Source organism: Bos indicus, chromosome 16 (assembly GCF_029378745.1).
Source record: "Bos indicus isolate NIAB-ARS_2022 breed Sahiwal x Tharparkar chromosome 16, NIAB-ARS_B.indTharparkar_mat_pri_1.0, whole genome shotgun sequence".
In the NCBI taxonomy this organism is placed as follows: domain Eukaryota; kingdom Metazoa; phylum Chordata; class Mammalia; order Artiodactyla; family Bovidae; genus Bos; species Bos indicus.
The window spans coordinates 42,731,008-42,758,852 of NC_091775.1; the positions used below are offsets into that span (position 1 = coordinate 42,731,008).

The window sequence follows — 27,845 nt, forward strand, 5'->3', positions numbered from 1 at the left end:
CGCTGCCCAGGGGCTGTGACTTGACACAAGCACACAGGCTGGTCCCTGTCCCAGTCCCTCTTTTGAGTCTTCACCATCTCAGGGGCAGGAGAAGGGGGCGAGTGTCAACAGAGCAGCCTGATGGCAGAGAAAATGGATCACAGGGGCTGGCTGGCAGGGGCAGGCACCCTTTAGGAGAGACAGAGAAGTGGCTGGGGTTAAGAAGGGTGTTTTATTGTCCTTCAGAGTTCTTGGCCTGGGCTCTCTGTGGCCTGAGCCTGCGCTCCGCAGATGGGTGGGGCTCCGATCTGTTTTCCTTTCCATGACAAGTCACAGCTGCAGCTGGGCCCCCTTCTCCGCCCCAGGTCCACCCAGTGCTGGGGCTCTGGCAGTTTCCAGCCTGCTTCCAGGCCTCCTGAGGCCTGCCTTGCTCCAGGGCCTCATGCTGCTGCTGGCTCTGGTCCTCAGGGCCCTGGCTGCCAGACACTGGTGCCACTTCTTAAAGGCCTGGAATCAGGGAGGGAGGTGCTCTTTGGCTCCCTTCCAGGTCTGTGTGGTCAGTACTGGGCCCAGATCCTTCTGTCCCTGAGGAAAGAGAGGGCCCTTCCCTCTGCCCCAGGCCAAAAGCCCTGGCTCAGGATACATGTGATCTGTGACCAGGGAAGCTAGGCTCTGCATGTCAGGAAGGGGTGACGCTCAGCAACCCACAGCCATCACGGGCTGGTGTGACCAACAGCTGTGTCACGGGCCAAGCCTTGTTCTCAACCAGTGACTGTAGGGCTGGGCGGAGCCCTTGGTCACCAGCTGAATTAAAGAATCCAGGCTGTTTTCTCCTAACAGAATTGATCCGTCCTTGAAAACGGAGAGGCTCTGGGGACAGCCGCCAGGGAGGGTGCAGCTCAGGAATGCTCAGGTGTGGCCCTGTTGGGAAGGGCCTGCTGGAGATGGGGCCCCTGCCGGTACCTGGGAAAGGACCCGGCCATCCTCCTGACTCTGTAACCGCTGAGCCACCTGCAACCGCAGGACGCGCCACCGCCACAGTCGCCAGGCCCATCTCAGGTGCCGCTGCCTGAGCTGTGGGGACAGTTGCTAGGAGGCCCTGAGCTGGGCCCACTGCTGTCCCTGGCAGCCCCCAGCACCCCAGCTGCCTCTCCCCACCTGCAGCCCTAATGGAAGAGGGGGCCATTCCCTCTGCTTCAGGCCAAAAGTCCCAGCTCGGGGGAAAGGGGGTGTGACAAGGGGATGTCATCTGAGATGTAGTAACAGTGCAGGTCCCTGGGCCTGTTCCCAAGGTTTCAGGCTTGGTAGGTTCAAAGACCAAACTTGGAGAGACAGCGTGTCCAGGGGTTAGGGCTGGGAAAGGGACGGGATGGGCAATCAGCGTGGGGTTGGGAAGGGGCCCCCCACTCACCAGAGTCCGCACCAGCCTCTCCGCCCCCTGAACATCTACCCAGCGCTGCCACATGGCTGCCTGGAGGCTGGCCTGCTGGGAGCTCTGCAGCCGGCGCAGCCGGGCCTCAAGTCGCCAGCACTGCAGGTATTTCCTCCTAAGGGGAGAGGCCTTGGTGGGTCCTGATGGCCATTACAACTTCCTCGTGGTCAGGATAAAGGGCAGAGCTCCAGGCCTGGGCCTGTGCCCCTGGGATCCTGTGGGACTAGCACTGGCCGGGGAGGGGTGGGGGCCCAGGTCTGGCCAGGGTCAGGCAAACCCTTCGGCCTGTCCCCCATCTTCATCTCTCCCTCTCTACGCACACCCTCTGCTCCTACCCAAGATGCCTTGTCTTGCCCTCGAGGTCTCTGGTTTCAGAGCTGCAGTCCCCTCCTGCCCCGGGAGGGCGCTGGCCCGAGGTCCAGCAGGCGCACCTGGGCCCCTGCAGCTGGAGCTGGGAGGTGGGGCAGAGGGGAGGCTGGCTGTCACCTGGAAAGGGGAGTTGGAAGAGGTTAACACATCACTCAGGGGAGGAGACTTACCGCCCCGATGCTTCTGGAGGTTGAACTGTAAGAGAAGGGTGAACAAGAAATGGTATTGAGCGAATGAAGCCAGTGTCCCTGCTTCCACCACAGCTGCCCAAGTCTCCTGTGGCCCAAAGAGAAGGAACCGGGTGGGGCGGGAGAAGTTGTCATTGTTTTCCCAACATTGGGAAATGTTCCAGAATAGGAGATGGGTAGGGAAGACAGTAAATAGAAAAGACAGGTTCGTAGAGAGCTCGATGCTGATTTCCAGGCCTGTGAGGGCTGGTAACTGACTCACCGCTGCACTTCAGACCTCGTTTATCCCCAGAGGGAGGGTCTCCTTACTCTGAGCCCAGGACGCTTCTCCCCGCATCCGTCCACTGGGGCTGCGGTGCTGGGTTGGGCTGGGTCCCATGGCCCATGGCCTGCAGCTGCAGGTCTGAAGGAACAGAGAAAAACCTGAACCCCAGTGACCTGGCAGGATTCCTTTTCTGTCCTGCCCCAGCCAGTCAGGGGACTTCCTGTTTGTGTGTGCACAAGTGGGACGGTTCACATTGCCTCAGGTTCTCCTGTGAGGCTTCCAGAGGAGACAGGAAAGGGCCAAGAGTAATGTGGCCCTTGGTACACGCCACTGCCTCTTCCCACATCCTCCTATGTGGCTGGAGACTGGAAGGCAAGTGGACTGATAAGAGCTGCTGCTCAGAGCCTTCCTGTGTCAGGCACAGCCTGTGAGGTGGGCATTTCTCTCCCTAGTTAGTGACATAAAATTAAAAGTTACTTGTTTGAGGCCCCACCTCTCCAGAGTGGTTTGACTCCAGGGCTGGAGCCCCCAGTGACTGCTCTATACAAGTGGGGGCGGGGGGTTCTCAAAGGGAGCCTGTGCCACCAAGAGATGGCATAAAGCCTGTCCCTGTTAAGTGAGGCCTGCCTGGGCACATGTGTGCATTCGGTAGAAAGAAGGGGGCCTGGAATTCACCCTAGTACCACTGGCCATTCCTGGCATCTACTGTATTTTGTTTCTACAAGCCTCAGTTTCTCCATCAGTAGATGGGATCCCTGCCTGCCTTTGCTGACAGGAATGGAAGTGTTTATAAACATACTCTGAAAATAAAGTTGTCTTGAAACACAGGTCTAGAAAGAAAATACCCAGAGACTTCAAAATCTGCAGTTGCCATAGCCCCGCATAGGTGAAAATGCAGATTCTGCAAGTAGCCAAAGCTAGTCCCTTTCAATTCCACTTAAATGACTTGAATCTTTTTTCTTAGAACCTTCCTAGAGGCTATGGCATGCTTCCTGGCATCCTAGAGTAGGATTCTTGATGCTGCCAGTCATCTAGAGGAATACTGTGTGCCCTGCAACGAAGTGTCCCTAGACTGCTGTGCAGTGGCACTGTGGCTGGAGTGACGCTCTCACTGTGGCTTCTCCCCTCCTGTTAGGCTACCCAGCTCTTTGTCACCATTTCTACTGAACTCGATTACCTATGTTGATCCTAGGCTGCACCTTGACTTGGGAGTTTAGGTGTCTGCTCTTTAACAGTTGCCACCCAGGGTGTGCCTTTGTAGCAGACTGCACTGGCCTGGCACTTGGCAGGTGCTCAGTAAGTATTTGCTGATGGTCCCACAGTTGGCTGACTGCCAGACCAGAGGCTGTCTGAGAACTAGTAGGGGTGGTGTCCACAAGGCCACCGGGATCCTGGAGAAGCATCCAGCCACCCTTGCCACCTGGGCTGAATCAAGCTGATTCTGAGGCCACTGGCCCTCGGGTCATTTTGGACCTCCCACCTGACCCAGCCCGGCCTCACCTGGCTCTTCAGGGCTGGAGGGTTCATCAGCACCAGGAGGCGCCCTCTGGTGGCCATCCCAGGCCAGCGCCGGAGGCTGGCCCTGGGCCTGGCCGGGTGGGCTCTGCTGGCTTTCTGGACCTCCGCCTGTGGTTCTAGCCACACTCTGAACAGCGCTGTCTGCCACTGGGCCCAGTGGGTTCGCAAGAAGCGCCTGGGCCCAGCCTGCTGGAAGTGGGTGACTGCAGTTCGCTGGACATGGCCCTGAGTCGCTGACTGGGTCCAGGTCTCTTGGACCCTGGGGGGAGGGAGGAGCCCACACTGAAGTCATCGGGCCGGGACTTTCCAGCGGGTCCAGGCAAAGCCCCATGCCTGTGCTCCCCTCCCTCATCCCTCTCCTGTTGAAATCAGGTTCAAATGGGCATGGAGAGCGGCAGAATATTACATGTGGGGACAGAAAGCGGGCCTGCCCACTGCTCCTTTGTTCCCATCCCCCCACAAGCACTGCTGTATATTTTCAGCACCTGGTGTGCGTCTGGCCTGAGCTGAACTGAGAGCATGCCCATGGTAATCCTGGGACCACCCTGCAAGGCAGGCCTGTTATCTTCCTTTGACCTTCAAAGTCAGACTTGCCCAAGGAGGGAGTGGCTGGAGAGTACAGAGCTGGCATTTAACCCCACGACTAGCTGCAATGACCAGGATGTCCTATCCCATGACCCCTAGCCCCCTGAGCCCCACCACTAGCCACCAAATACCCTGTACCCTGACACTAAACAAGTTCAAGGTCTAAGCTGGCCCCACACAGTACGGGACTGCCCTCAGGTCGAGGGCACCCACCTGGCGCTCAGAGTTGGGACAGCATGGTCTCGAATGACCTGGTGCTGGCAGGACTCACGTGCCCACAGCATCCAGCAAAAGGCCTGGGCCCTGGAGCTCTCTCCTGCCTGCCGACGGGCCGTGCGACACAGGCCTGGGGCCACTCGCCTTGCAACGAAGGCCTGCTGGGCCCAGGTCCTCCTCAGCTGCCTGTCTGCCTGGCACCTCTGCTCTCGGCTTCTCCAGCAGGAGGCCTGGGCCACACGCAGCTCCCAAGGCTGGGCTGTGGCCGCTGGGGCCTCACTGGCAAACGTGGCCCTGGGTATCCGTCTGCTCAGATCATCTTGGAAGGCTGGATGCTTGGCCCAGGAGGCTTTCACGACTCTACACCAGGCCTGGAAGTGGCTGCAGAACGGGCAGAGGAGGAGCCTAGGTGGCTTCCCAGTCAGAAGTCTCATTTATTCAAAGTTCAGTTCAATCGATCAGTCGTGTCCAACTCTGCAACCCCATGGACTGCAGCAGTCCAGTCCAGGTATTCAAAGCTACACCTGAAACTCGTCCACAAACCATCACAGGTTTTACACGGTTTTGTATACACAGCCTCGGTGCCTTAAGAACATCTGGACCAGACTTCCCTGGAGGTCCAGTGGTTAAGACTCTGCCTTCCACCCACTGCAGGGGGCTTGGGTTCAATCCCTGGTTAGGGAACTAAGATCCCACATGCAATGCTATGCAGCATGGCCAAAACAAACAAAAAAATCAATAATTTCTTTTTTTTTTAAGGAAAAGAAATGTGGACTGATGTGTGACAGGTGAAAGTCCTGGCTTTCATTTAGGGGCCTCGGCATGCGTGCACCCTGGCTGCTGAGGGCAGGCTGCCTGGGACGGTGTGGGAGCCTGGTGGTGTGGGTCCAGGTCCCCTACATCAGGGGAACAGCTACACCCTGTCTTCCCTCACACGGCAACTCTAGGGCAGGAGGTCAGTGAGGGGACTGTGGTCAGAGGGGCCAAGAAAACATCAGCTACTCTGCAGTGAATGGTTCACTGCCCCTGTGGGAGCACTGAGAATGCCTGTGAGTTTGTATAGAACCAACCCTGGGAGAAAACATGATCTGTCCCCTTCTGCTTTTAAACACGCGCCCAGGTAATTCCCTGGTGGTCCAGTGGTTAGATCTCCATGCTTTCATTGTCAAGGGCCCTGGGTTCAATCCCTAGTTGGGGAACTAGGATCCCACAGGCTGTGGGGGTGTGGCCAAAGATAATTTTTTTAAAAACCACATGCATCTATGATCTGTAGATGTGTGTCACTAGACCATCTCTGTTTCAGATTTCACTCTCTTCTTTGACTATGGAATTCTCCTGTGCTGTGATTCATTAAACAAGACGTGGAGTTGGAACACATGTTCCAGTGGCTGTTTGAGGAATTGGTTCCCCCATCTTAGCTGTGAGCTTTGAAACCAAAGGGCTGACCCAGCCAGGAGGTGGAGACCCAGGGCTTGTCAGGGAATTGGGAGGGGTTAGGGGCTTACTATCCCCCATCTCCTGAACAACATGGAGAATGGAAGCTTGGTGGTTTTTGACTCCAGGCTGGGGTCTCCCTTCATGCCCCTGTTGCCTGGATGCCAGGTCTCCAGCCTGGCCTGTCTCTTGAGCTGCAGAGGCCACCCAGCCTCCCATCCCTAGGCGCTCTCCCTGCTGCTTCTGGGGTGGGGATGACCCTCGCACTCCCACCCCCAGGCCCACCCACCTCTGCAGTAGGAGCTGCTCTGGACTGGCCACCACGGGTCTCCGGCGAGCTGCCGCCTGCTGCCAGCCCCAGAACATGGCCCTCCGCAGGCCCTGGAGGCGGGCCTGCACCCACCGCTGGCACTTCTCTTGCAGGAATGCCTGTCCTGTGGCCAGAGAGATGCTGAGGTGCCTCTGAGTGCTCATTCCAGCCTCAAGCCTAGGCCTTGGGGAACCATGGGCCCCTGCTCCGCCAGCCTCAACCCTCTACCCAAGCGGGAACGGCTAACTGGGTTAAAATTCTCCCATTACAGGTGTTCTACTGGTAACTAAGCCAACCAACTCATAGAGTTCTTTTTTAGTTTCTTGATGATGTTTAGGAATCAGGAGAATTCACACAAAAATATAGATTTCCAGCTTTTCTGTAAAAACAAAGGTCTGGCAACACTGGGTCAATATCCCTGGGCAACAATTGGGTCAGGGAAGCTGCTGTCCCCAGTGGACAGGACATAAATTTCTGAACATCCAAGTCCCCACCTGCCAGCCCACTGATATGACATTGGAGGAGTGAGAAGCCTCTAAAATGGCCCCACTGACCCCTGCTTTCTGTGCTGGGCTCTGAGGACCACCTGACTCCTAAAGGCCAGGTGAGGATGATGAGGATGCAGATGAAGATGGTGATGATGATGGTAACACCCACAAGGAGCTGGGTTCTGAGCCAAGCACTTCATGTGGATTGTCTTATAGAATCCTCACCACCACCCTAGCAGGTGGGTACCACTGTCCCCATTTTATGGATGAATAAGCTGAGACTCAGGTTAAGTAGCTTGTTTAAAGTCCATACAGTCAGGGAATGGAAGAGTGGGGAGTGTAAACCCAAGCATACAGCATCCGCACACACACACCACACCCCGCCCCCCACACCCTGGTCCCAATCTGTCACCCAGTCCATCACTGGAGTCTGTGCTAGAGGACCTGAATCCTGGACGTCCCTGCCGGACCTTGGCCCCTCCCTCACCCCTGGTGCCCCGTCCCAGCCCCTGACTCACTCTGCCAGTAGCAGTGCCAGTGGCCCAGGGCACGTCGTTGCAGTCTCCGGCCCCGTTCCCGGGCCCGCAGCTCCACCTCCCGCTGCTGTACCAGCCGCTGCCGCCACAGGCCCAGGGCAGCCCTGCCCCTCCGATCCCAGGCCCAGCGGGCAGCCAGCTCTCTCTGGGCCCCTTGGGCTGTTGCCCAGTGGCTCCAGTCAAGGAGGATGCTGGAAATGGGAGCGTCCACCCTCAGGTGGTCACTGCCACCCTGGGCCAGCCTGGCCCTGCCCTCCCCTCCCCTCAGCAGCAAGGAGGGGCTTGGGTGACCCTTTCTCCTGTTTCCATTATGGAGGAGGAGGGGTTGCTAGGGGCTGGAGGGCTTCAACGCTACCTTGAGGGTCATGCTGACAGGTGGTCAGGATACAATGGGACCCCAGACGCCCGATGCCAACTGCTGTGATGAACAGCGCTGTGAACTAAGTGCTTACTAATGCTAGGTACTGGGCTTGCTAGGGGATGTGCGTGCCCCTACCTCACTGAGGCCCACCAGTGAGAGCCCTAGTATGAACCCCATACAAATGGGGAGATAGAGGCACAGAGAGGTTAAGCAACTTGCCCGAGATCACACAGCTGGTGTGGGACAAAGCTGAGATGACCACAGCCATGAAATTTCTGGGAGAAATGAATACTCTCCCTTACATGATCCCTACCCTCCCCCTCATGTCTCACAGCAGGGCAGGGTAGGAGGGCAGTACCTGAGTCTGGGGAGTGAAGGGGGGCCCTCTAGGATGCAGACCCCAAGGAGACGCAGATGGAAAAGCAAGGATTTCTGGGAAACAGTAAATCCACAGGGCTGGGGGCGGGGGCGGGCGGGGTGGGCGGGCAGCATGGCTCCCCTGCCCTGGGAGGGGTCCCTACCGCCTCTGAAGCGTGCTCTGGTGCCACCTCGCTGCGTCCCGGGACTGCTGGGCCCGCGCCCGCCAGAGCAGAAGGCATCGCCCCTGCTGTCGCTGACCCGCTGCCCACAGAAAGCTCAACTGGAGCATCTCCAGGAGGGCGGGGGCCCTGGAAGCCTGGGGAAGGAGTTGTGGAGTCCTGGGTGCCCTGGCTTGCCATCATCTCCTCCCCCGTACTCCTCCCCACCGTCTGCCCCTCACCTTGTCCCGGGAGCTTCTCCGGTGTGTGCTGTGGCCTGGCGGTGGATCTGGGGCCGAGGCAATCCTGGTGCTGCCCGGATCCTGTGCTCTCAGGCGCCAGCCCCTCAGGATGTGCCGCAGTGCCCGCCACTGCACGCCCTTGAAGAAAGAGCTACAGGAGGGGGCAGGGGAGTGCCAGGGTCACACGTCACCTGTGGCTGGGGCTGCTGGAAAGGCACAGAGCTGGGCACCACCAGACTGGCTGCACACTGGGACCACCTGGGACTCTAAGAGATACCGGGATCCACTGGGGCCCCACCCCTGAAGATTCTGCTTTACTGGTCTGGGTGCTGCCTGGGCTTCCCAAAGTCCCAGGGTGACCTTTATGAGCAGCTGAGGCCAAGAGCACAGCTCTACCTGCTGTGATCACCTGCTTGATTCTCACCACACTCCCGGTGTGGGGGGGGACATGCAGTTGATGGGGGGTGGAGCCAGGCCCAGGCCCCCAGACCCAAGACTCAAGAGCCCACACCAGTATTTCTGCCTTCACTTGGTTCCAAAGGTAGGGAAACGGAGGCTTGAGGAAAGGTCATTTCCTCAAATGCCAAACAGTGGCAAACCTGGGATCCTAGCACTGGTCTCAGGCTACAGGGAACCCCAGACATGTCGCAGGGAGATATGGACTGTGCCCTGGTACCCAAATGCCAGAGGACAGCCTGGCAGAGGGAGGGCTACATTCTGAAGGATCACGGTGAGTTGAGTTTCCCTGGAGTTCCAGCATTAAAAGAGACTGAGGGTCCAAGTGGACCAAGTGGGTGTGGGGCTGATGGATGCCAGGCGTACAGCTTTTAAGGACAGAATTCTTAACCCTGCAGCTGCTAATTTTCATTCCTCCTGACATCCTACTAGTGAAGCTGACCCCTCCTAACCTCCACCAGCCCCCTCACCCACAACCATCAGCCCGGGCCCTGAATCCCAGCATCCTGTCTTGTATAAAAGCATCATGAAGAAGGTCTCACTATAGGGACTTTCTTGCTGAAGATTCAGTGTGATTTAGAGCACAGTGCTTGACCCCTCTGAGCCTCAGTTTCTCCAGCTGTGTAATAAGGCAACTGTGCTGTGTATTGGTCGTTCAGTCGTGTCCGACTCTTTTCGGCCCCAAGGACTAGCCCACCAGGTTCCTCTGTCCATGGGATTCTCCAGGCAAGAATACTGGAGTGAGTTGCCATTTTCTACTTTAGGGGATCTTCCCAACCCAGGAATCAAATCTGCATCTCCTGCATTGGCAGGCAGATTCTTAACCACTGAAGGGAAGCCCCAGTAAGGCAACTGGGGTCAGGGAAAAGTGGCTCACTTTTATTCATTTAGAGTATCTACTCTGTGCATACAGGCAGTCCAGGCACCTGCGAAATACTGGGAGGCACTGGTGAGGAGACAGACATGGTTTCCCACTTAACTAGGAGATGGGTGAGATGTGGGTTCAGGTTCTGAGGAGGGAGTTGAGCATTAAACCAACCTCCCATCAGGTTCCGGCCATCCTGGTGGGATTCCATGTCTGTGCCCCTGGCACGCCCTGCCCACCCTCCCCACCCCCTGCCACCAGCTCTCTGCTCAGCCACTGTCTCAGTGTCCCTGGGTCACCTCCCACAGCTCCACACCCGCTGGGCACCACAGGGTGCCAGGCCCCAGGCTGAGACCACAGGAAAGAGCAGGATGCCACCTGTTCCTTATGGAATGCTCCATCATGTGCTGAGCACTGCTCGCACGCCCACCCTAGGTTCCCCCAGACCCTATCCCAGGTCACAAGCTTGTGGTCACCTACTTTGCCTGCTGGCGCTGGGACAGCCGCGTCCTCCAGAGCAACAGCACCCGCTGGAGGGCCAGCTTCCGGCAGGCTTCTTGCAGGGAGCCCTGGCCTTGCTCCTGAGGCAGCACCCGGGCCGCAACCATCAGCCTCAACCCATGGGCTGTGGCCCCTCCAGGGACTGAGCTGAAGAGAGCCATGTTCCCTGAGAAGTGGACAAGAGAGGAATCAGTGACCTCTCTCTTCCTAAAGCCATTGGCGGTCACTGCCTCAGCCCCTGAGGACCCCTCTCCTCATGGGCACTGCCCCCTCCCACTACCTCCAAACCCTCCCCCATCGGGACACCTAAAGATCCTGTTTGGTCTGAGGTGCGGGGGCTGTGCGTCCCCCTTAGATTCGGGGCTTCCCAGGAGTAGGGGCTACATAGCCCTTCGAGGTGGAGGATGGAATGGGTTTCTTCTCTAGAGGAGCTCATGACAGCGGCCAGGATGGGGGCCACCAAGGCCTGCTGCTCCAGGGACCCTCCCAGGTCTGCCAGGCCGCACCCTTGAGAAAGCTCCCAATCTCATCACCTCCCATCCCGAGAATCTGTAAGTCAACCAGAGCAACTGCAGAAGGAGCTGAAGTGGCGCTGTTTGCTGGGTGCGGGGAGGGGAAGCCCTTTGGCCAGCCGCTCACTCACCTGCCTTCTGCCAACAAAGGGACAGCTGGGCCACCTTCGCCCCATCTGAGGCCCGGAGCTGCTTCATCTGCATCCACTGCTGCAGGCACGTCCTCAGGGTCCCTGCCTGGCGGTTGGCCACGTGGTCCCGGTACCGGGTCCCTCTTTGCACGAAACGCTGCCAGGCCCCAAAGCACCTGGATAGCCAAGAGAAAGTGCTGGTGTTCATCGTAGTGACAGCAGCTACAGCCACCGGCCATGTGCCAGACACACCACTGAGGCCCTGGGCGAGCCACTCACCTCACTGAGCCTCGGCTTTCTCATCTGTAAAATGGGGCTGCTTTAAGGATAGTGAGGCATGCCGTCTGCTCAGGCCACACCACCACCACTTCTGGGTGCCTGGCAGTTCTTTGCTGCCTCCTACCTGGCCTCCCACATCCACTGTCATCCCACCCCTCTGGTCAGTGCCTACACCATAACCAGAGTAATATTTTTCTTTCTTTTTTAAAAAATTGTATTTTTATTTTTTGGCCATGCCTCAAGGCTTGTGGGATCTTAGTTCCCCGACCAGGGATCAAACCTGTGCCTCCTGCAGTGAAAGTGTGGAGCCCTAACCACTGGACCCCCAGGGAAGTCCCTAGATGTCAGGAAGCATTTAACAGGAGGCTTCCTGTGTGCTGTTTTGGATCTGTCAGGAATTCTCTATTCCTTATTAATTCCTGAATATTCAGGAATTAAGAGGAGAGGCAAGCCTGTCCCAGGGGCTGAGGAATCCAGGCATTTCCTTCGTTAGTTTTTCTATACGGTGATAAGTACCCTTTTCCTTCTTGTGAACCATATGGTAAAAGTGATTATTTACAACTCTCTCTCTCTTTAATATGGATCGCCTATGTTTTGTAAGTCTGGAACTTTAATCTTTATCTTTGCTGAGAATAACTACAGTATATATGCCCACACCATGTTGATTAAAACACCTTTGTTCCATCAGAGCTTTGGTCCCCGTGTCTTGCTTTCTCTCTCTGTCTCCCTCTCTCTCTTTTCCAAGAGCTCAGAGGCTCTCTGAGTTCACTTTTCTGCCCAGGCTTCTAAGACCCTCTCGAGAAGGCGCTCTGCGCCTTCACCCCATTGAGAGGGTGCCTGAGGCCTCCTTGAACAGAGCAAGCCCTGTGCCAGGGGCTTTATTGGCTTTCTGTGTAAACCAAGGAATATCAGCCTCTTTCTCTCTCCTTTACTTTCTTATTGATCGACTCCGGACCACCAGGTTCCGGTCCATTAAAGGACCTCAACATCTAGAGAAATATTTTTCAAGTATTAGTCGCTCTATTGTATCTGACTCTTTGTGACCCTGATAGACTATATCCCATCAGGCTCCCCTGTTCATGGGATTTCCCAGGCAAGAATACTGATGTGGGTAGCCATTCCCTTCTCCAGAAATCTTCCCGACCGAGGTATGGAACCTGGGTCTTCTGCATTGCAGGCATCTTATTCTCTTGCTAAAATCCTCCAGCAGTAGTCTCCTTGCTCTGATGAAAATTTCAACTGGTCCCCACTGCCAACAAGGCCCTCTCTGATGATCTGCCCCCCAACACCATTGCACACCTTTCCAACTTCATCTCAGACCACCCTGGCCTCCAACTCTGTACTAACAGGGTTCCAACTTGACCGTCCTTCTTTGAATTTTCCATGTTCCCCTGTCAGAGGCCTTTGAACATGTTGTTCCCTCTGCCTGAAGCTCTTGTCTGCTCTCCCTCTACCAGTCAACCATGCATCCTTCCCATCTCTGCTGAACTCCGGTCGAGGTCAGCTCCCTTTGTTAGACGGTCTCACAGAGAAATTCCCTAGTGGTCCAGTGGTTAAGAATCCACCTGCCTATGCCAGGGACATGGGTTCAATCCCTGGTCTGGGAAGATCCCACATGCCATGAGGCAACTAAACCTGTGCAACACAACTACTGAGTCTGTGACCTCTAGAGTCAGTGCTCTGCAACAAGAGAAGCCACTGGTGTGAGAAACCTGCACACTGCAACTGGAGGGTAGCCCCCACTCACCACAACTAGAGAAAGCCCTCGCAGCAATGAAGACTCATGCAGCCAAAAAAAAGTTCTCACGGAAAACTCTATCAGGGGATGCAATCAGCAAAATGCAGACAGTGGGAAACTATCAGACAAACAACCTGATTTCTTCAACAGATCACTGACAGGAAGAAAACAACAAAAAACTCAGAGGGAACGCCATAGACTAAAAAGACTTTTGACGATTCCTCAACCAATGGCAGCACATGGGCCTTATTTAGATCCCGATTCAAGTGAATGATAACAACACATAGTAGAAGTGGAAATTTTACTGTTGACCAGCTATTTCTTGGTGTTAAGGAATTATTCATATTTCAGGTGTGATCATGGTATGGTGGTACGCGCGTGCTCAGTTGCTTCAGTCCTGTCTGACCCCATGGACTGCAGCCCACCAGGCTCCTCTGTCCATGGGATTCTCCAGGCAAGAGTACTGGAGTGAGTTGCCATTTCCTCCTCCAGGGGATCTTCCCAACGCAGGGATTGAACCGGTGTCTCTTGTGTCTCCTGCATTGGCAGGAGGGTTCTTCACCACTAGCACCACCTGGGAAGCCCATGGTATGGTGGTTCTGTTGTTTAAAAGACTCTGTTTTAGAGATGCTGCGGAGGTATTTACATATGAAATGACAGGATGCCTGGGGTTTTTGTGGGGGAAGTAGCTAGGGTACAGATGAAACAAGTTTTCTCAGGAGGTGATTTTCTTGATGGGTACATTGAAGCTGTTTATTCTGTTTTCCTACTTTTATGTAAGATAAAAATGTCCCATAATAAAATAGTTAACAGGGAAAAAAATCTTCATGTAGCTCTGTGTTCCTTCCCTTCACAACACTTAACTTGGGTGGTATTCACACACACACACATCCTTTGTGATTGTTAATTTCCTTCCTATCTGTCCCTGCACTGAGTCATGGGTTCCACGGGCCTTAAGCTCTGCTTATAATTGAATCCCTGGCTTCCCAGGTGGCTCAGTGGTAAAGAATCCATGGTACATATACACAATGGAATATTACTCAGCTATAAAAAGGGATGCATTTGGGTCAGTTCTAATGAGGTGGATGAACCTGGAGCCTATTATACAGAATGAAGTATGTCAGAAAGAGAAAGACAAATGCTGTATATTAATGCATATATATGGAATTTAGAAAGATAGTACTGATGATCCTACATGCAGGGCAGCAAAGGAGACACAGATGTAAAGAACAGACTTTTGGACTCAGTGGGAGAAGACAAGGGTGGAATGATTTGAGAGGATAGCATTGAAACATGTACATTGCCATACATAAAATAGATGACCAGGACAAGTTTGATGCATGAAGCAGGGTACCCAAAGCTGGTGCTCTGGGACAACCTGGAGAGATGGGGTGAGGAGGGAGCGGGGCGGGTAGAATGAGGGGAACACATGTATACTTGTGGCCGATTCATATTGATGTATGGCAAAAACCATCACAGTATTATAAAGTAATTATCCTCCAATTAAAAAAAAAAGAATCCACCTCCCAATGCAGGAGACACAGGAGATGTGTTTTGATCCCTGAGTCAGGAAGATCCCCTGGAGGAGGAAATGGCAACCCACTCCACTTGCCTGGAAAATCCCATGGACAGAGGAGCCTGATGAACTGTAGTTCATGGGGTCACAAAGAATCAGACAGGACTTAGCAACCGCGCACGCATGCATAAATAAATCCCAGCCCCTGGGTGGTGTCTGGCAGCTCTTAGTGTCTCACTAAATGGTGGATGTATTCACTTCTTATTTTCATTGGTCTCTCAACACCAGGAGTCAAGAATTGACTTCAGGGGCTTCCCTGGTGGTCCAGTGGTTAAGACTCCACACTCCCGTGCTGGGGCCCAGGGTTTGATCCCTGATCAGTGAACTAGATCCCACATGCTGCAACTAAAGATCCTGCTTGCCTCGACTAACACCCAGTGAAACCAAATAAATAGATATTTTGTAAAAAATGGACTTAAAAGGCCTCTCCCAGCTGCATCCCACCCTCTGCCTCAGGGAAGGTGGTCCCCATCCTCTCTTCCCCCTACCTGCAGAGCCAGGCTCTCCGATGCTGAGGGTCCAGTGGGGCCACCCAGGCTGCACCTGCAGCAGGAGAACGCCAGGTGTGGGGGGGCCTCCCCATCCTCTGAGTCCTCAGCGTGGCCTGGGAGGCCTCTCCCTGGACCCCCTTCTCCTGCCTGGCCCATTCCTTCTGATGGCACCACAGGAGGAAGACTAAAGGGAGGGAAGAAGGCGGGAAGAGAGAGTGAGTGGAGGGGAGCAACAGGGCCAGGAGGGACCACTGAATCCTGGGATGCCAGGCTGAGTGGCCTGGGACCAGTCAGTCACTCTCCATCTCTGGGCCTCAGTTTCCCCATGAGTGAGTCATGTCTAAGGACTTCCCAGTTCTAACATACAAGCTTCTGTCTGGCCTGTGTCCATCTTCCATGGCACACAAATGCGGGATGTGCCCCTCTCCTACTATGTGTCCTTGAGCTGGGCACTTAATTTCCCTGTGCCTCAGTTCCCCGTCAGTGAAATGGGCACAATGCCTTGCCAAGGTCACCATGAAACTTAAATGAGATCTTGTCTGGGAAGTTGCAAGGGTAGATACTCAGTAAGCACTCACTTACTCACTGAGGAGCCCTTAACCCCCCTGCCCTGCCCAGTGTGGGGGCCTGGGCCTACCCTGCCTGGCTCCATGTGCCCAGTGTAGGGACTCGGGCCCTGCCCTGCCTGGATCCATCTCCCCCTTTCCCCAGAACCCCACGTCTCACCAGCCAGATGTTGCAGAGCCTGCAGGATCGGGACTCCCCTCTCTCCTCCATCGGGCCTCAGCCCAGAACGCAACAGAATCGGCTGGGCTCCCGCCTCCTCTCTCAAACTCCCTGGACTGAGAGTGAAGTTGCCCAGGTAGAAACTGATGCCCTCCCTGGCCTAGGGAGGGCACCCAGTCCCAACCCATCCACCCCAGTCCTGAAGGACCATTTGCTGGCAGGAGCGAAGGTGTGCTGAGCCACCCCCCTGTTCTATTCCAGACAGTACATTCTGTTCCTGATATGTGAGTAATTTGTGGGGAGGGTTCTGCTTTTGCTGTAATCTCTTTAATACTATTTGGATTTTTTTACAACAAACATGCATTAAAATAAATATTACTTAAATAAATATTTTAAACACAATTGTTTAAAAATAAGAATGGGACTTCCCTGATGGTCCATCCAGTGGTTAAGAATCCACCTGCCAACAGGGAACATGGGATCAATCCCTGGTCTGGGAAGCTCCCATGTGCCTTGGGGCAACTAAGCCTGTGCACACGACTACTAAACCTGTGCTCTAGAGCCCGAGAGCCGCAGCTACTAAAGCCCATGAGCCTAGAGCCTGCGCTCCACAAGAGAAGCCACCACAGTGAGAGGCCTGAGCGCCACACAAAGTGTAGCCGCCACTTCCTGCAACCAGCGACAGCCTGCAAACAGCAACAAAGACCCAGCAGAGCCCAAAATAAATAAATAAAATCTTAAAAATGAAAAAAAGAACAAAAACAATACATCGTTGGAACAGAAAACTGAGGAACTGAAAATAAGCATCTTAAACCTCACTGCCCCAGAAATGACCACTATTTCCATTTGACCTTTTTTGGGGGGACAGGGGAAAATGAGATTTACTTACTTATTTTTAACAGTGGTAATTAAAATACACATAAAATTTACCATCTTAACCATTTTAAGTAAATATTCTAAACACGATTGTTTTAAAATAAATATTTAAAACACAATAACCATTTTAAGTGAACAGTTCAGTGGTGTTAACTAATTCACACTGTTATGCAACATTTTAATATTTTTCCTTCTGGTCTTTTTTCTATGCACTATTTTTCATTCATAGAAAACAATATCTTGGGTACTGAAGTGAAGTGAAAGTCACTCAGTTGTGTCCGATTCTTTGCAACCCCATGGACTATACAGTCCACGGAATTCTCCAGGCCAGAATTACTGGAGTGGGTAGCCTTTCCTTTCTCCAGGGAATCTTCCCAACCCAGCGATCAAACCCAGGTCTCCCGCATTGCAGGTGGATTCTTTACCAGCTGAGCCACAAGGGAAGCCCAAGAATACTGGAGTGGGTAGCCTATCCCTTCTCCAGCAGATCTTCCCAACCTAGGAATCAAACCAGGGTCTCCTGCATTGCAGGTGGATTCTTTACTATCAGGGAAGCCCATTTGGGTACTATTTTTTCTTTTTGTTGCCACACAGTTTGTGGAATCTCCCCAACCAGGGACTGAACCCAGGCCCTTGGCGGTGAAAGCACAGAGTCCTGCAGCAAATTCCCACTGGCTGTCTATTTTACATACAGTAATGCTTATGTCTCAGTTTGCTATATGATGCAGGGAGCTCAGACCCGGTACTCTGTGACAACCTAGAGGGGTGGGATGGGGAGGGAGGCTCAAGAGGGAGGAAACATATGTATACCTATGGCTGATTCATGTTGACGTAGGGCAGAAACTGGCACACTATTGTAAAGCAATTATCCTCCAATTAAAAATAAATAGAAAAAAAAATTTTTTTTTTTTTTTTAAAGCACAGAATCCTAACCACTGGACTGCCGGGGAATTCCTTCTTAGGTACTATTTTGATGTGGGGGAGCTGTGCTGGGTCTTCATTGCTGCATGGGCTCTTTTCTAGTTCTGGCAAGTTCTAGTTGCAACTAAATGCAACTACCCTCTAGTTGCATTTGAGCGGGCTTCTCATGGCAGTGGCTTCTCTTGTTGCGGAGCACGGGCTGTAGAGCACACAGGCTTCGATGTTGTGGCATATGGGCTCAGTAGTTGCGATTCCCTGGGCTCTAGAGAAGAGGCTCAGTACCTGTGGCACACAGGCTTAGTTGCTCTGCAACAGGTGGCATCTTCCCAGATCAGGGATTGAACCCATGTCTCCTGCATTGGCAGGTAGGTTCTTCACCACTGAGCCACCAGGGAAGCCCATTAGGTACTGTTTTTTAACCCTCTTTTTTTTTTCTCCCAGCATTAAAAATACCCATATGCAAATACCCATAAAGCTACTTCTAGAAAGGAGGATAAGATATATAAGGAGGGAGATGAAACTTTTGAATTAACTGAAATACTTGCAACTATCTTCAATGTTTTTTCAAATCAAGCATGCATTCCTATTATGATTATTATAATAGGAAAAAACACCAATAAAGATATGGAAACAAAAAATAAAAAAAGAATGGGGAGGAATTTTTAAAATCTTGATAAACGTCATATTGAACAGTTGCCAAATGTTTATCACATGGTTAAATAACAATTTTCTCACTTGATGTTGGATAGTGAAGTTTTCATAGGTATAAATAATGCCACGATGGACATCCTTTTGCACAAATCCTTGTCCACATTTGAGGGGAAGTAGGGGACAAGAAGGGAAGGCCACAAGCACTGTCCAGGTCACACTGACCAACCTGGGGTGTCCCAGACTACCTGCTTCTCCAGGCACCATCCACCACAGGCTTCCTTCCTGAGGGGCCTTGGTCCTGGTCTCCCCCGGAGGACAGAGGTCTTGGCCCAGCCTGGACGTGAGGCTGCCCTTGTTTGTGCTGCTGAATCAAGTGTCTCCACTAGGTCAAGAGAGAAGGGGAAGAGGGACGTTGGCTGATGCCTCAAATGTGCTCTGAGCGGGAAGGGCAGAGACAAAGTCAGACACTGTGGTCTTAACCAATTAGATGCCCTGCCTCTTTGGGAATGAATGGATGGATGGATGGATGGAGAAATGGAGCCCAAGAGGCAGGGTTTTCCTTGGGAGACAAAACCTGGAGCTAGACCCTCCCAAAGCACTTTTCCTAAGGAGGGACAAACACTGAAATGCCCTCCCAGTCCTGGCTAGCAAACCTCTAGTAAAAAATTGTTTAATCGCTAAGTTGCGTCCAACTCTTTTGACAGCATGGACTGTAGCCCACCAGGTTCCTCTGTCCATGGGATTTCCCAGGCAAAAATATTGGAGTGGGTTGCCATTTCCTTCTCCAAGAGATCTTCCTGACCCAGGGACTGAAACTGCATCTCCTGCATTGAGGGGCAGATTCTTTACTGCTGAGCCACCAGGGAAGCCCCTAGTTTAAAAAAAAAAAAAAGCAACCACTTAAATAGCAGTTTGCTATTTGCTTGCTATGTGCTAGGCAGGATTCTGAGTTCCTTATATTTATTAATTTAACCTCACAACAGGGCTTCCCTGGTAGCTCAGCTGGTAAAGAATCCACTTGCAATGCGGGAGGCCTGGGTTCCATCCCTGGGATGGGAAGATCCACTGGAGGAGAGCATAGCAACCCACTCCAGTATTCTTGCCTGGAGAGTTCCCATGGACCGAGGGATCGCAGAGAGTCGGACACGACTGAGCTAATAAGCACAGCACAACCTCACAACAACCTTGAGAGGTATGTACTATTGTGAGTGCATTTCAGAGCTAAAGAGACTAAGGCACAGAGAGGTCAAGTAACCTCCCCAAGATCACACAGTGAGAAAATGCAGAGGAAAGGAAAGTGGTGGAAATAGGATTTGAACTTGAGCAGAGTTCAGTCACCTGTCTGGGCTGATGCCTGCCCGCTCTCCTGCTAATCACTCAGGGGGAACAATCTGTTCCCCAAGAGAACCTCCTCCCCAGACACACAGGTGTTTCATCACCTCCTCATGCCCCAATCTGGAGGTTCCTAACCTTCTGGAAGGTCCGGGCCAGCAGAGCCTGCGTGTGTCGCTCCCATGCCGCATCCAGCTGGGCCTCCCGGAGCCACAGTCCCCACCGCAGTGCTCGCAGACCCCTGCGTAACAGCTGCCGCCGGCCCAGCGCCACGGCCGCCGCTACTGCCCGCTGCCGCTGTGCCCAGCGCCACCATCCTCTGAAACATCTGGACAGCCACTGCCAGCTGGGGACAGACGAAGCTGACCAGGGGTGGGCCTGGCCCCCAGCCCCAGAGAGCAGCTGGAGGCTCAGCACCACCCACGTTGCCTTTCCAGCATGGAGGGTGATGCTCCACCCCAAGGCAGGAGGGCTGGCGGGACACTGGGAGGACTTTCCTCTGCAGAGGGCTAGCCTTGGAAATCCCATAAAAAAGGGCTCCTGGAGGCGGGGGAATGCCCTGTTTGACTGCCAAGAGTGCAGGGCAGCCTGACAAGTTTCAGATCCCAGGAAGCAGCAGCCCCCACGTTCCTGTCCTTAGGGGCCTGGGAGGTTCCCTCCCCCTTAAATTCTGCAAGGATCTGTCAGCTGGGCCTTATGGCCATCAGGCCCGAATCTGCAGGCAAGTGGGACAGGAGCTGTTTCCAGAGCGTGGCCTCGGTCCCCACACCACAGCACATATCCTCACCGGCCTAACTCAGGCTCCAGGTTCACAGTGTTTCTGGGTTTGTTCTTGGAAAATAAAAGAACACAACACACTCTCAGGCCGAGAAGCAAGCAGGACTAGATACCCCCTGCTAAGCCTGCCTGCCCAAGGCCTCCCTTTTGAGGGAGGGTGACAGGGTAGTGACAGCCATCTTGGAGTGAGAATTCCTGGGAGGGAGGGCAGCCCCCAACCCAGAGTCCCCTAACTCCCAGACTCCTCTGGCCCCTACCTGCAGGGCACTCCTCGTGGAGGCTATGTCTGGCGGCCCGGAAGTTGACCTTTCTTTCTCCCTGCTTATCCGCTCCCTTGGGGCCCTGTTCCCTCCTTCCTGCCCAGGGAGGATGCCCCAGGCTGAACTGGATGAGGTTGAAAAGCAGAGTCTGGCCTCCCTGCTGGCCGCCCCTGGAGGGAGCAGGGGGTCCCCCCTCTGCCCCCAGCCGTGTGTAGTCCCTGGGGAGCACTGCTCTCCTTGCCTTAGGGGGCAGGCAGAAAGGACCACCTGCTCAGGGTCAAGGGCATCCCCAGGCAGCATCTCCAGAGTGGTCCTCAGTGATGCATGCTTGCTGCTTGCCTGAGAGTCTGAGAGACGCTCCTGGGCCCCCTGTGTCTCTGGGAAACCGGAATTTCCCCTGAGGCCTCGGGAGTGTCTCCTCCTCTCATCCCAGGAATCAAGAACAGGCTGGCAGGGCCGGGAGCAGACAGGGAGTGTCTGGCCAGCTCTGGTCCAGAGCTCCTGCCGCACAGGGCCTGGGGGTTCCCGGGATGCCTGGCACCTGAGCCTCACTGCCTCGCACTCCAGGCGTTGCACGCAGACCAGCAGCTGGTGAATGGCAGCTTGGGATGGGGCCTGAGACACGATCTGGGCAGGGACAGCCAGGTCTTTCAGGGTCAGGGGTTCCCCCACGAGCCTGGAGGTCCAGCCCCCCAGGCCACACTGGGATCTGGGGTCTGACCATGTGGGCCCTTTGAGTGGGGCCAGCCCCGTAGTAAGCTTGATGTCTGGGCAAGAGGTATCTGTGGCCAGCAGCCAGGACCGCCTCAGATTGGAGGATGGATGAGCCAGTGGCCCTCGTGGTAGGGGGCTTCCCTGGGGCATCAGGTGGGGCGAGAAGCTCTCCTGAGGCTCTGACCAGAGTTGGGGACTGGTGAGATGTCCACACTCAGCTGTGTGGGTCTCCCTGGCGCATAAATTACTTTGCTGGATCGCAAAGTCTTTGGCTGTCCCTTGGGGTCTCCCAACCAAGGACTGCAGGTTGACCTGCTGCCGGAAACTTGAGTTGGTCAGCCGGCCGGTCGTGTCCCTCAGGATGAGGCCCAGGCTGGGGCTGGGGCTGCGGCTGGTCAGGTTGCTCTGGACTTGGCAAGGTTCCTGGCACAGTGCTGTCCCCAGGCACGGTGTGGCAGCAGGTCCTGCCCTCTCAGCCGGGCCCATGGGCACCCACCGGCCGTGTCTACTGCCCAGGCCGACACCCAGGCTCTTCCGGAGTCTCCATGGCTCTAAAGAAAGGACAGACAGTTATGTGCTGGGGGAGGACTCTGTGGTCAGTGCTCGGGAGGGACAAGGGAGGGAGCCCAGAGTCCAGAGGTCTGTGTCAGCTATTGTCCCGGGTGGACCGATGGATGCACCCCAAGAGCAGCAACCTGGCATCAATGCAGGGAATCAACGTGGGGATGGGGCAGGGGCTCGGAGGAGGGCAGCAAGAAGCAGGGAGAGAGTGGGGAGGTGGCTGAGGGGTGTCCCAGGTGACAGGTGATGGGGCTGGGATGGGGGCAGTAGGGTGGAGAGGAAGCAGATCAGATCTGCTGAGAAGGTGAAGGCGTAAAAGAGGGTGAAGGGGAAAGAAGCATCAAGGACAACTCCCTGGTGTCCAGCTTGAGCAGAGGTGCTGGGTGAGGGGGTGGCTCACAGCTGGAGTGAGAGCAAGACCCAACACATTAAAGTGAAAAGGGAGCTGCTCTGGGGACCAAGGGCATGGGGCTTAGAGCCCTCCCCTACGCAGCCACCACCCCCACCACCCCTCTCCACTGCCACCAGTCTCCCCAGCCCGCCTCCCTTCCACCTGGCCTCTTGGGTGCTGGTGAGATGCCTGGGAGGGCCTGGCAGGTAGAATGGGCCATGGAAGTTTGCAGACTGGAACTAAAGTTCAGAGAGGTTAAGTACCTTGCCCTATGGTCACACAGCTAGAACACAGAGAAACTGGCGTGTGACTTGGAATCTGAACTAGTTCTTGGGTTGCTCCCATTCTTGGCTGCACAGCTCTGTAGCCTTCTGGAATCCCCAGGCACCTGAGCAGGAGGGTTCCCCAGCCCACCACTGCAGAGACCTAGCTCTGGGGCTCCTGTTTCCCCCTTTCTCACCTCACGTCCTGACTTCCTGATCCTCCCTTGGGGCCTGGGCTGGAAGACTTTGTCCTGGTCCAGTTGGCCTCAAACAGCTAATCTCAGGAATTAACAAGGCCCTGGGCTGGCCTGTCTGCAAAAGGGGCTCTGGGCGGCTACCCAAGGGGGCCCTGCTCTTGCCACCTCTGACCCAGACCCACTGAAACTCTTGCCTGGCCTCAGGGAGGTTGCCGGCCTGGGGGGCACATTCTCCTTGTAGCTGGCATCAGGTCTCAGCTCCATGTGCTCCAGGGCAAAGCTGGGGGCAGGGGGCAGTGATCTTGTTCCACACCACAGCTGGCGGTCCTATTTGATTAGAGGGGCTCTGAGGGGTAAGGACAGAGTACCCAGCTCTTACCCAGCCATGCGCATCCCTGGTCCCCAACCCCACCCATCACCAGCATCCCTGGCTGACCTGAGGTCCAGCCTGGCTGTCCTGTTCAGGGCCCCTTTGGGTCTCCTCTCCCCAGCCCCCTACCACCCTTTTCCCTTGTCATTTTCTCGTGTCTTCCGGCACCCACTCCTTCTAACACTGATGACAGATTCCTGTGGACTGCGCATCCCCAGCAGCCCTGTCAGGTAGGGGCTCTTTCTTTCAGAACTCCAGGCAGGATTGAGTGCCCCTCTTTGATTCCTGTGGCCACTTCCCAACCATTCTCCCTCTGTCTTCTCTAGAATGTTCTGGTTCTAAGCTCCAGGCGAGCCAGCAACGAAGTTCTAATAATTTATTTCTTGAAGATGTCAGCTTCGGCTCACTGTCACTTTGTCCAACACACACCTAAGTTCTGGGTGGTTTTACCCTCCATGTGGACGAGCCCTCTAATTCCTGGTCTGCAAGTCCTTGACCTTCTTGCCTCCCACCATCTTGTCCTTCACCCAACCTCAGCCACCGGTGCCCAGGGTCCCCCCAGACTCTGTCATCCTCAATAACTGCACCCCTCCCTAATTTCTGTTTCAGAGCCCACACCCATCTTTCCAGCTCCCTCCTCTGGACCTTGCATGAGACCTGGTCCTCTCTTCTCATCACCCTTTGTCCTTTGATCCTAGATGTCTCTCTCCTGCCTCCTGCAGCTTAGCCATCCAGTGTCCTAACCATCCCCTCTGTGCACTCCCAGCTCCTCCTCTCTGCCACTCACTCAGAAAAATGACAACACAGGTTAAAGTGACTAAAGGAAACCCTACAACTGCACTGGTGGCCTTGCTCAGAAAGTACCACCTCAGCCTCAAGCGGGGCCCCAAGGCTGCTGGAGAATCAGACTCTGGTCCCCTCCTCCCAGCCCTCCCCGATGCTAACTCACACTTTCTCTGCTGTTCTCAGGCCTCTGCCACCACTTCTCTGCTCACCCCCTACAGCAGAACTTGTTCCTATTTTATCCATCAAATAGGGACATCAGAAGAGAAATGCTGGCACTTCCTAGCAGTCCAGAGGCTAAGGCTCCATGCCCCAGTGCAGGGGCCTGGGTTCTGTCCCTGGTCAGGGAACTAGATCCCACCTGAAGGTCTGGATGCTGGGAAAGATTGAAGGCAAAGGAGAATGAAAGGTTGGATTGAGTGAGGATGAGCAGAGGATGAGATGGTTGGGTGGCATCACCGACTCAATGGACATGAATTTTGAGTAAACGCCAGGGGATAGTGGAGGACAGAGGAAGCTGGCATGATACAATCCATGGGGTCACAAAGTGACAGACATGACTTGGTGGCTGAACAACAACAAAAGCTGCAATTAAAGGTCCCGCGTGCTGCAACTAAGACACAGTGCAGCCAACCAATAAATAAACAAAAATAAATAAATATATATGTATAAAGAGAAATGCTGTTAAGTGTCCCCACTTGTCACCTTTGTATCCATAGTCTCTCCCAGCCCCTCCGCCATCCTGTGTGGTCCCACCCCCAGCCTGACCCTCCTCTGTGCTCCAGAGGCCATCCTGTCTGCCCTGCCCAAAGCCAGCACCTGGGGCCACCACTGGCCTCTGAGGTCCCATCCTGTGACTCAGAAAGAGCACCTTCGATCCCTATAGCCCCACAGCTGATTCAGCCCCCCACCCCCACCAGGACACAGAGCTGGGGTGCAGGATACAGGCTATGGTGTGTCAGGGCCTTGTCCCCGCTCCTTAAGTCACTTCCCCCACCATCAACACTTCCCCTTTCTTGACTGATTCATTCCCATCAGCACTTAAACGGTGGTTATTTTTTCCCATCTTTAAAAACAAAAACACCAAACAACAACAACATTCTCCTTTTGAGCCTCCAGGAAGGACCCAGGCCATGTCTTCCCTTCTCATCACCCCCAAATCCCAATTCCTTCCCCACCTTCACCTCTGCTGACCTCACTGCACTCAGGCTCCTCTCACCCCAAAGATCCTTTCCTCTAGGTGACCTCTGGGATGCTACACCCCTGGCCGGTTCTCAGCCCCCAGCTTGCAGGATCTTAGCTTCCTGTTGTTTAGTCGCTAAGTAATGTCCGACTCTTTGCAACCCCATGTACTGCAGCATGCCAGGCTTCCCTGTCCATCACCAACTCCCAGAGCTTGCTCAAACTCATGTCTATCAAGTCAGTGATGTCATCTCATCCTCTGTTGTCCCCTTCTCCTCCTGCCTTCAATCTTTCCCAACATCAGGGTCTTTTCCAATGAGTCAGTTCTTCACATCAGGAGGCCAAAGTATTGGAGTTTCAGCTTCAGCATCAGTCCTTCCAATGAATATCAGGACTGATTTCCTTTAGGATTGACTGGTTGGATCTCCTTGCTGTCCAAGGAACTCTCAAGAATCTTCTCCAACACCACAGTTTGAAGGCATCAATTCTTTGGTGCTCTACTTTTTTAATGGCCCAACTCTCATATCTTTACATGACTACTGAAAAAACCATTGCTTTAACTATATGGACCTTTGTTGACAAAGTAATGTCTCTGCTTTTTAATATGCTGTCGAGGTTTGTCATAGCTTTCCTTCCAAGGAGCATCAAACCCAGTCAAAGTGTGGAATTCTAGCCACCAGACCACCAGGGAATTCCCAGCCCTCTGTTTTCTGAAGGCAGGACACTGTTACTCAGTCTCCTCAGAGTCCCTGTCTCCCTGACTCCAGGTTGCCCCTCTCAGTTTTCCTCCCTCCCTCCTGCCTGTTTTCCATTCTCTTCTGCTGGTTCCTCCTCCTCTCCATGTTCAATCCCAGCCCCCACTCCCACTCCCCTGATGCTCGTAACCCCAGGTGACCTTAGCCTCAGACATTTCTCACCCAGACTCCCACCCCGCTCTTCTTCCAGAAGGACGGCTCCATCGGGACATCCTGACTCCTTACTCCCTCACCTCACATGCAATCCATCAGCTAACCCCATCTGTCCTACCTTTCAAAGACACTCAGAATCTGCCACTGCTCCCCGCCTCCATCCTCACCTCCCTGGGTCAAGTCACCCTCTCTTCTTGCCTCCTAACTTGTCTCCCCACTTCTGCCCTTGTCCCCACACCCAAGAGCCTCCTTCCCATGGAGGGCAGAGTGACCTGTGAACACTGAGATCCAAGTGTGCCCTGACTCAACTCAAAGACTGCCAAAGTTTCCCCAACCTACTCAGTCCTCAACCAAGGCTTTGAAGCCCTACCTCAGGGACCTTGTTTTTTATGTACAAAGTGACGATGGAACACAATCCCACTCTTTGGTTATGCTTGTCTATGGCTGCATATGTTTACTCTCTGACCCCTGCCCTACGCTATCTGCTCCCCACCCTTAGCTTACCCCACCTCCCCCAACCCCCACTCCCTACCCTTGTTCTCTCTGCTCTGAACACATCAGCCTCCTCCATGTTCTTCCAAAATGCTGTGCATGTTCCCACCTCAGGGCCTTTGCACTTGCTGTCCCTTCTGCTCAGAACTATCTCCCTCCCTCCCACCCTCCCTCATTCTTTCAAATCTTGCTCAGACTTCACAGGGAGCCCTTCCCTGACCACTCCCCCGCCCCTTTCCACAGTACCCTCCCTACTCCCTCTTTTCACCCTGCCTGATTTTTCTCTATGACTTTTCTCCACCTAACAGACTGAAGAAATTGCTCTTCTCCCTTCAGTGGACTGAAGCCACTGTCTCTTCTCCTGCTGTATTCACAGCACATAGAATAAACAGTATCTGGCACATAGCAGGGGCCTGTACATTGTGTTAAAGGAGTGACTGGCTGGTACTCAGCATCATGTAGCCTTTAGGATACTTCCTGTCATTTAATCTGCTCTGCAGCCCTAAGAAGTAGTTCCTTGTTTTCGATGTGAGTTTAAAGCCTGCCCAGCCCAAAGGTTAAAGTAGATCAGCAGCTGCAGAAGGGCTATGCGGGGGGTCCAACTCCACAGTGCATACTTCTAACCAGGACCACCTCGACCCCTACCTCTTTTAAAAGGAGAGTTGAGACAGCTCAATCCACAATATCCTTTCCTACCTCCAACTCCCCTGGTCCCGTGCCTGGACTCACCTGCCCATCTACCTTCTCCTCATACCCGACCCTGTCTGCCCCCTACCCCACAGGCACTCCGTCCTTGGCCGATTAAGGTGATCAGAGCATCTCTTCTCTTCCTACCAGAACTGTTTTCCTGACTTCCTGGACCTGCCCTCCCGCGTGTCTGTCTTCCTCTGGTCCACCTTCACCTTCTGTCCACCTTCACGGAAGGCGGGTCTCAGGCCGGACGGCTAACGACCCAGGTAAGTGGGATGGGTGTTGGGAGACGTCAGAGAGCGCGCCTGCCCAGCGTTCAGCTGCTGCCTGTGGAGGGTGCACGCGGTGCCTGCGTAGGAGTCCGACGGCGGGTGTCTGCGCGTGCGCGGGCTCGAGGGCGCTAGAAGGGACGGTCCTCCGCGATAGGGTACTGGCAAGGTAGGTGGGTTTGTGCAAACTTCTTGCACAAAGCTTTGGATCCCTTCAAAACTGGCTGGAATCCACTCTACCCACTCCCCTCCGCGGTGTGTCGGCCCAGATTCGGCGCAGTCTTACTTTTTTCCAGGCATTTTCTTCCTGCCAAGCCTCTTTGCCTATGTGCTGTTCCTCACCTAGCCCTGCCCTGCTGTTTCCCATTTTCTCTTTTGTAAACACGGAGAGCACGGAGCGGGAGTCAGAAGACTTGTGATCAATATTGATTCCGCTGCTGTCTGACCTTAGGCAAGTCTCTAACTTCTCTGAACCGCAGGCTCATTCCTCAT

General features: G+C 54.2%; 1 protein-coding gene across 5 annotated transcripts; it reads right to left on the reverse strand.

The window, feature by feature from the left end:
- Positions 1-192: 192 nt before the first annotated feature.
- Positions 193-27,405, reverse strand: C16H1orf167 (chromosome 16 C1orf167 homolog). Of its 5 annotated transcripts, none has more exons than XM_070768216.1 (21): positions 27,297-27,405; positions 22,854-23,005; positions 20,531-21,798; positions 20,284-20,327; positions 19,635-19,842; positions 18,410-18,546; positions 15,717-15,832; positions 14,988-15,174; positions 10,907-11,082; positions 10,243-10,429; positions 8,442-8,592; positions 8,203-8,357; positions 7,303-7,511; positions 6,276-6,420; positions 4,550-4,933; positions 3,734-4,010; positions 2,278-2,371; positions 1,747-1,897; positions 1,391-1,526; positions 943-1,053; positions 193-486 (listed from the first exon to the last, which is right to left on the reverse strand). In XM_070768216.1, the coding sequence occupies exons 2-21, from the start codon at positions 22,921-22,923 to the stop codon at positions 310-312; spliced, it is 4,383 nt and encodes a 1,460-aa protein (XP_070624317.1). In that variant the 5' UTR covers positions 22,924-23,005; positions 27,297-27,405; the 3' UTR covers positions 193-309. The 5 variants fall into 5 exon arrangements, with proteins under 5 accessions (XP_070624317.1, XP_070624319.1, XP_070624318.1 ...); XM_070768218.1 differs by having other exon boundaries at positions 22,854-22,986; positions 27,297-27,404; XM_070768217.1 differs by having other exon boundaries at positions 22,854-22,977; positions 27,229-27,398.
- Between the last annotated feature and the right edge of the window lie 440 nt (positions 27,406-27,845).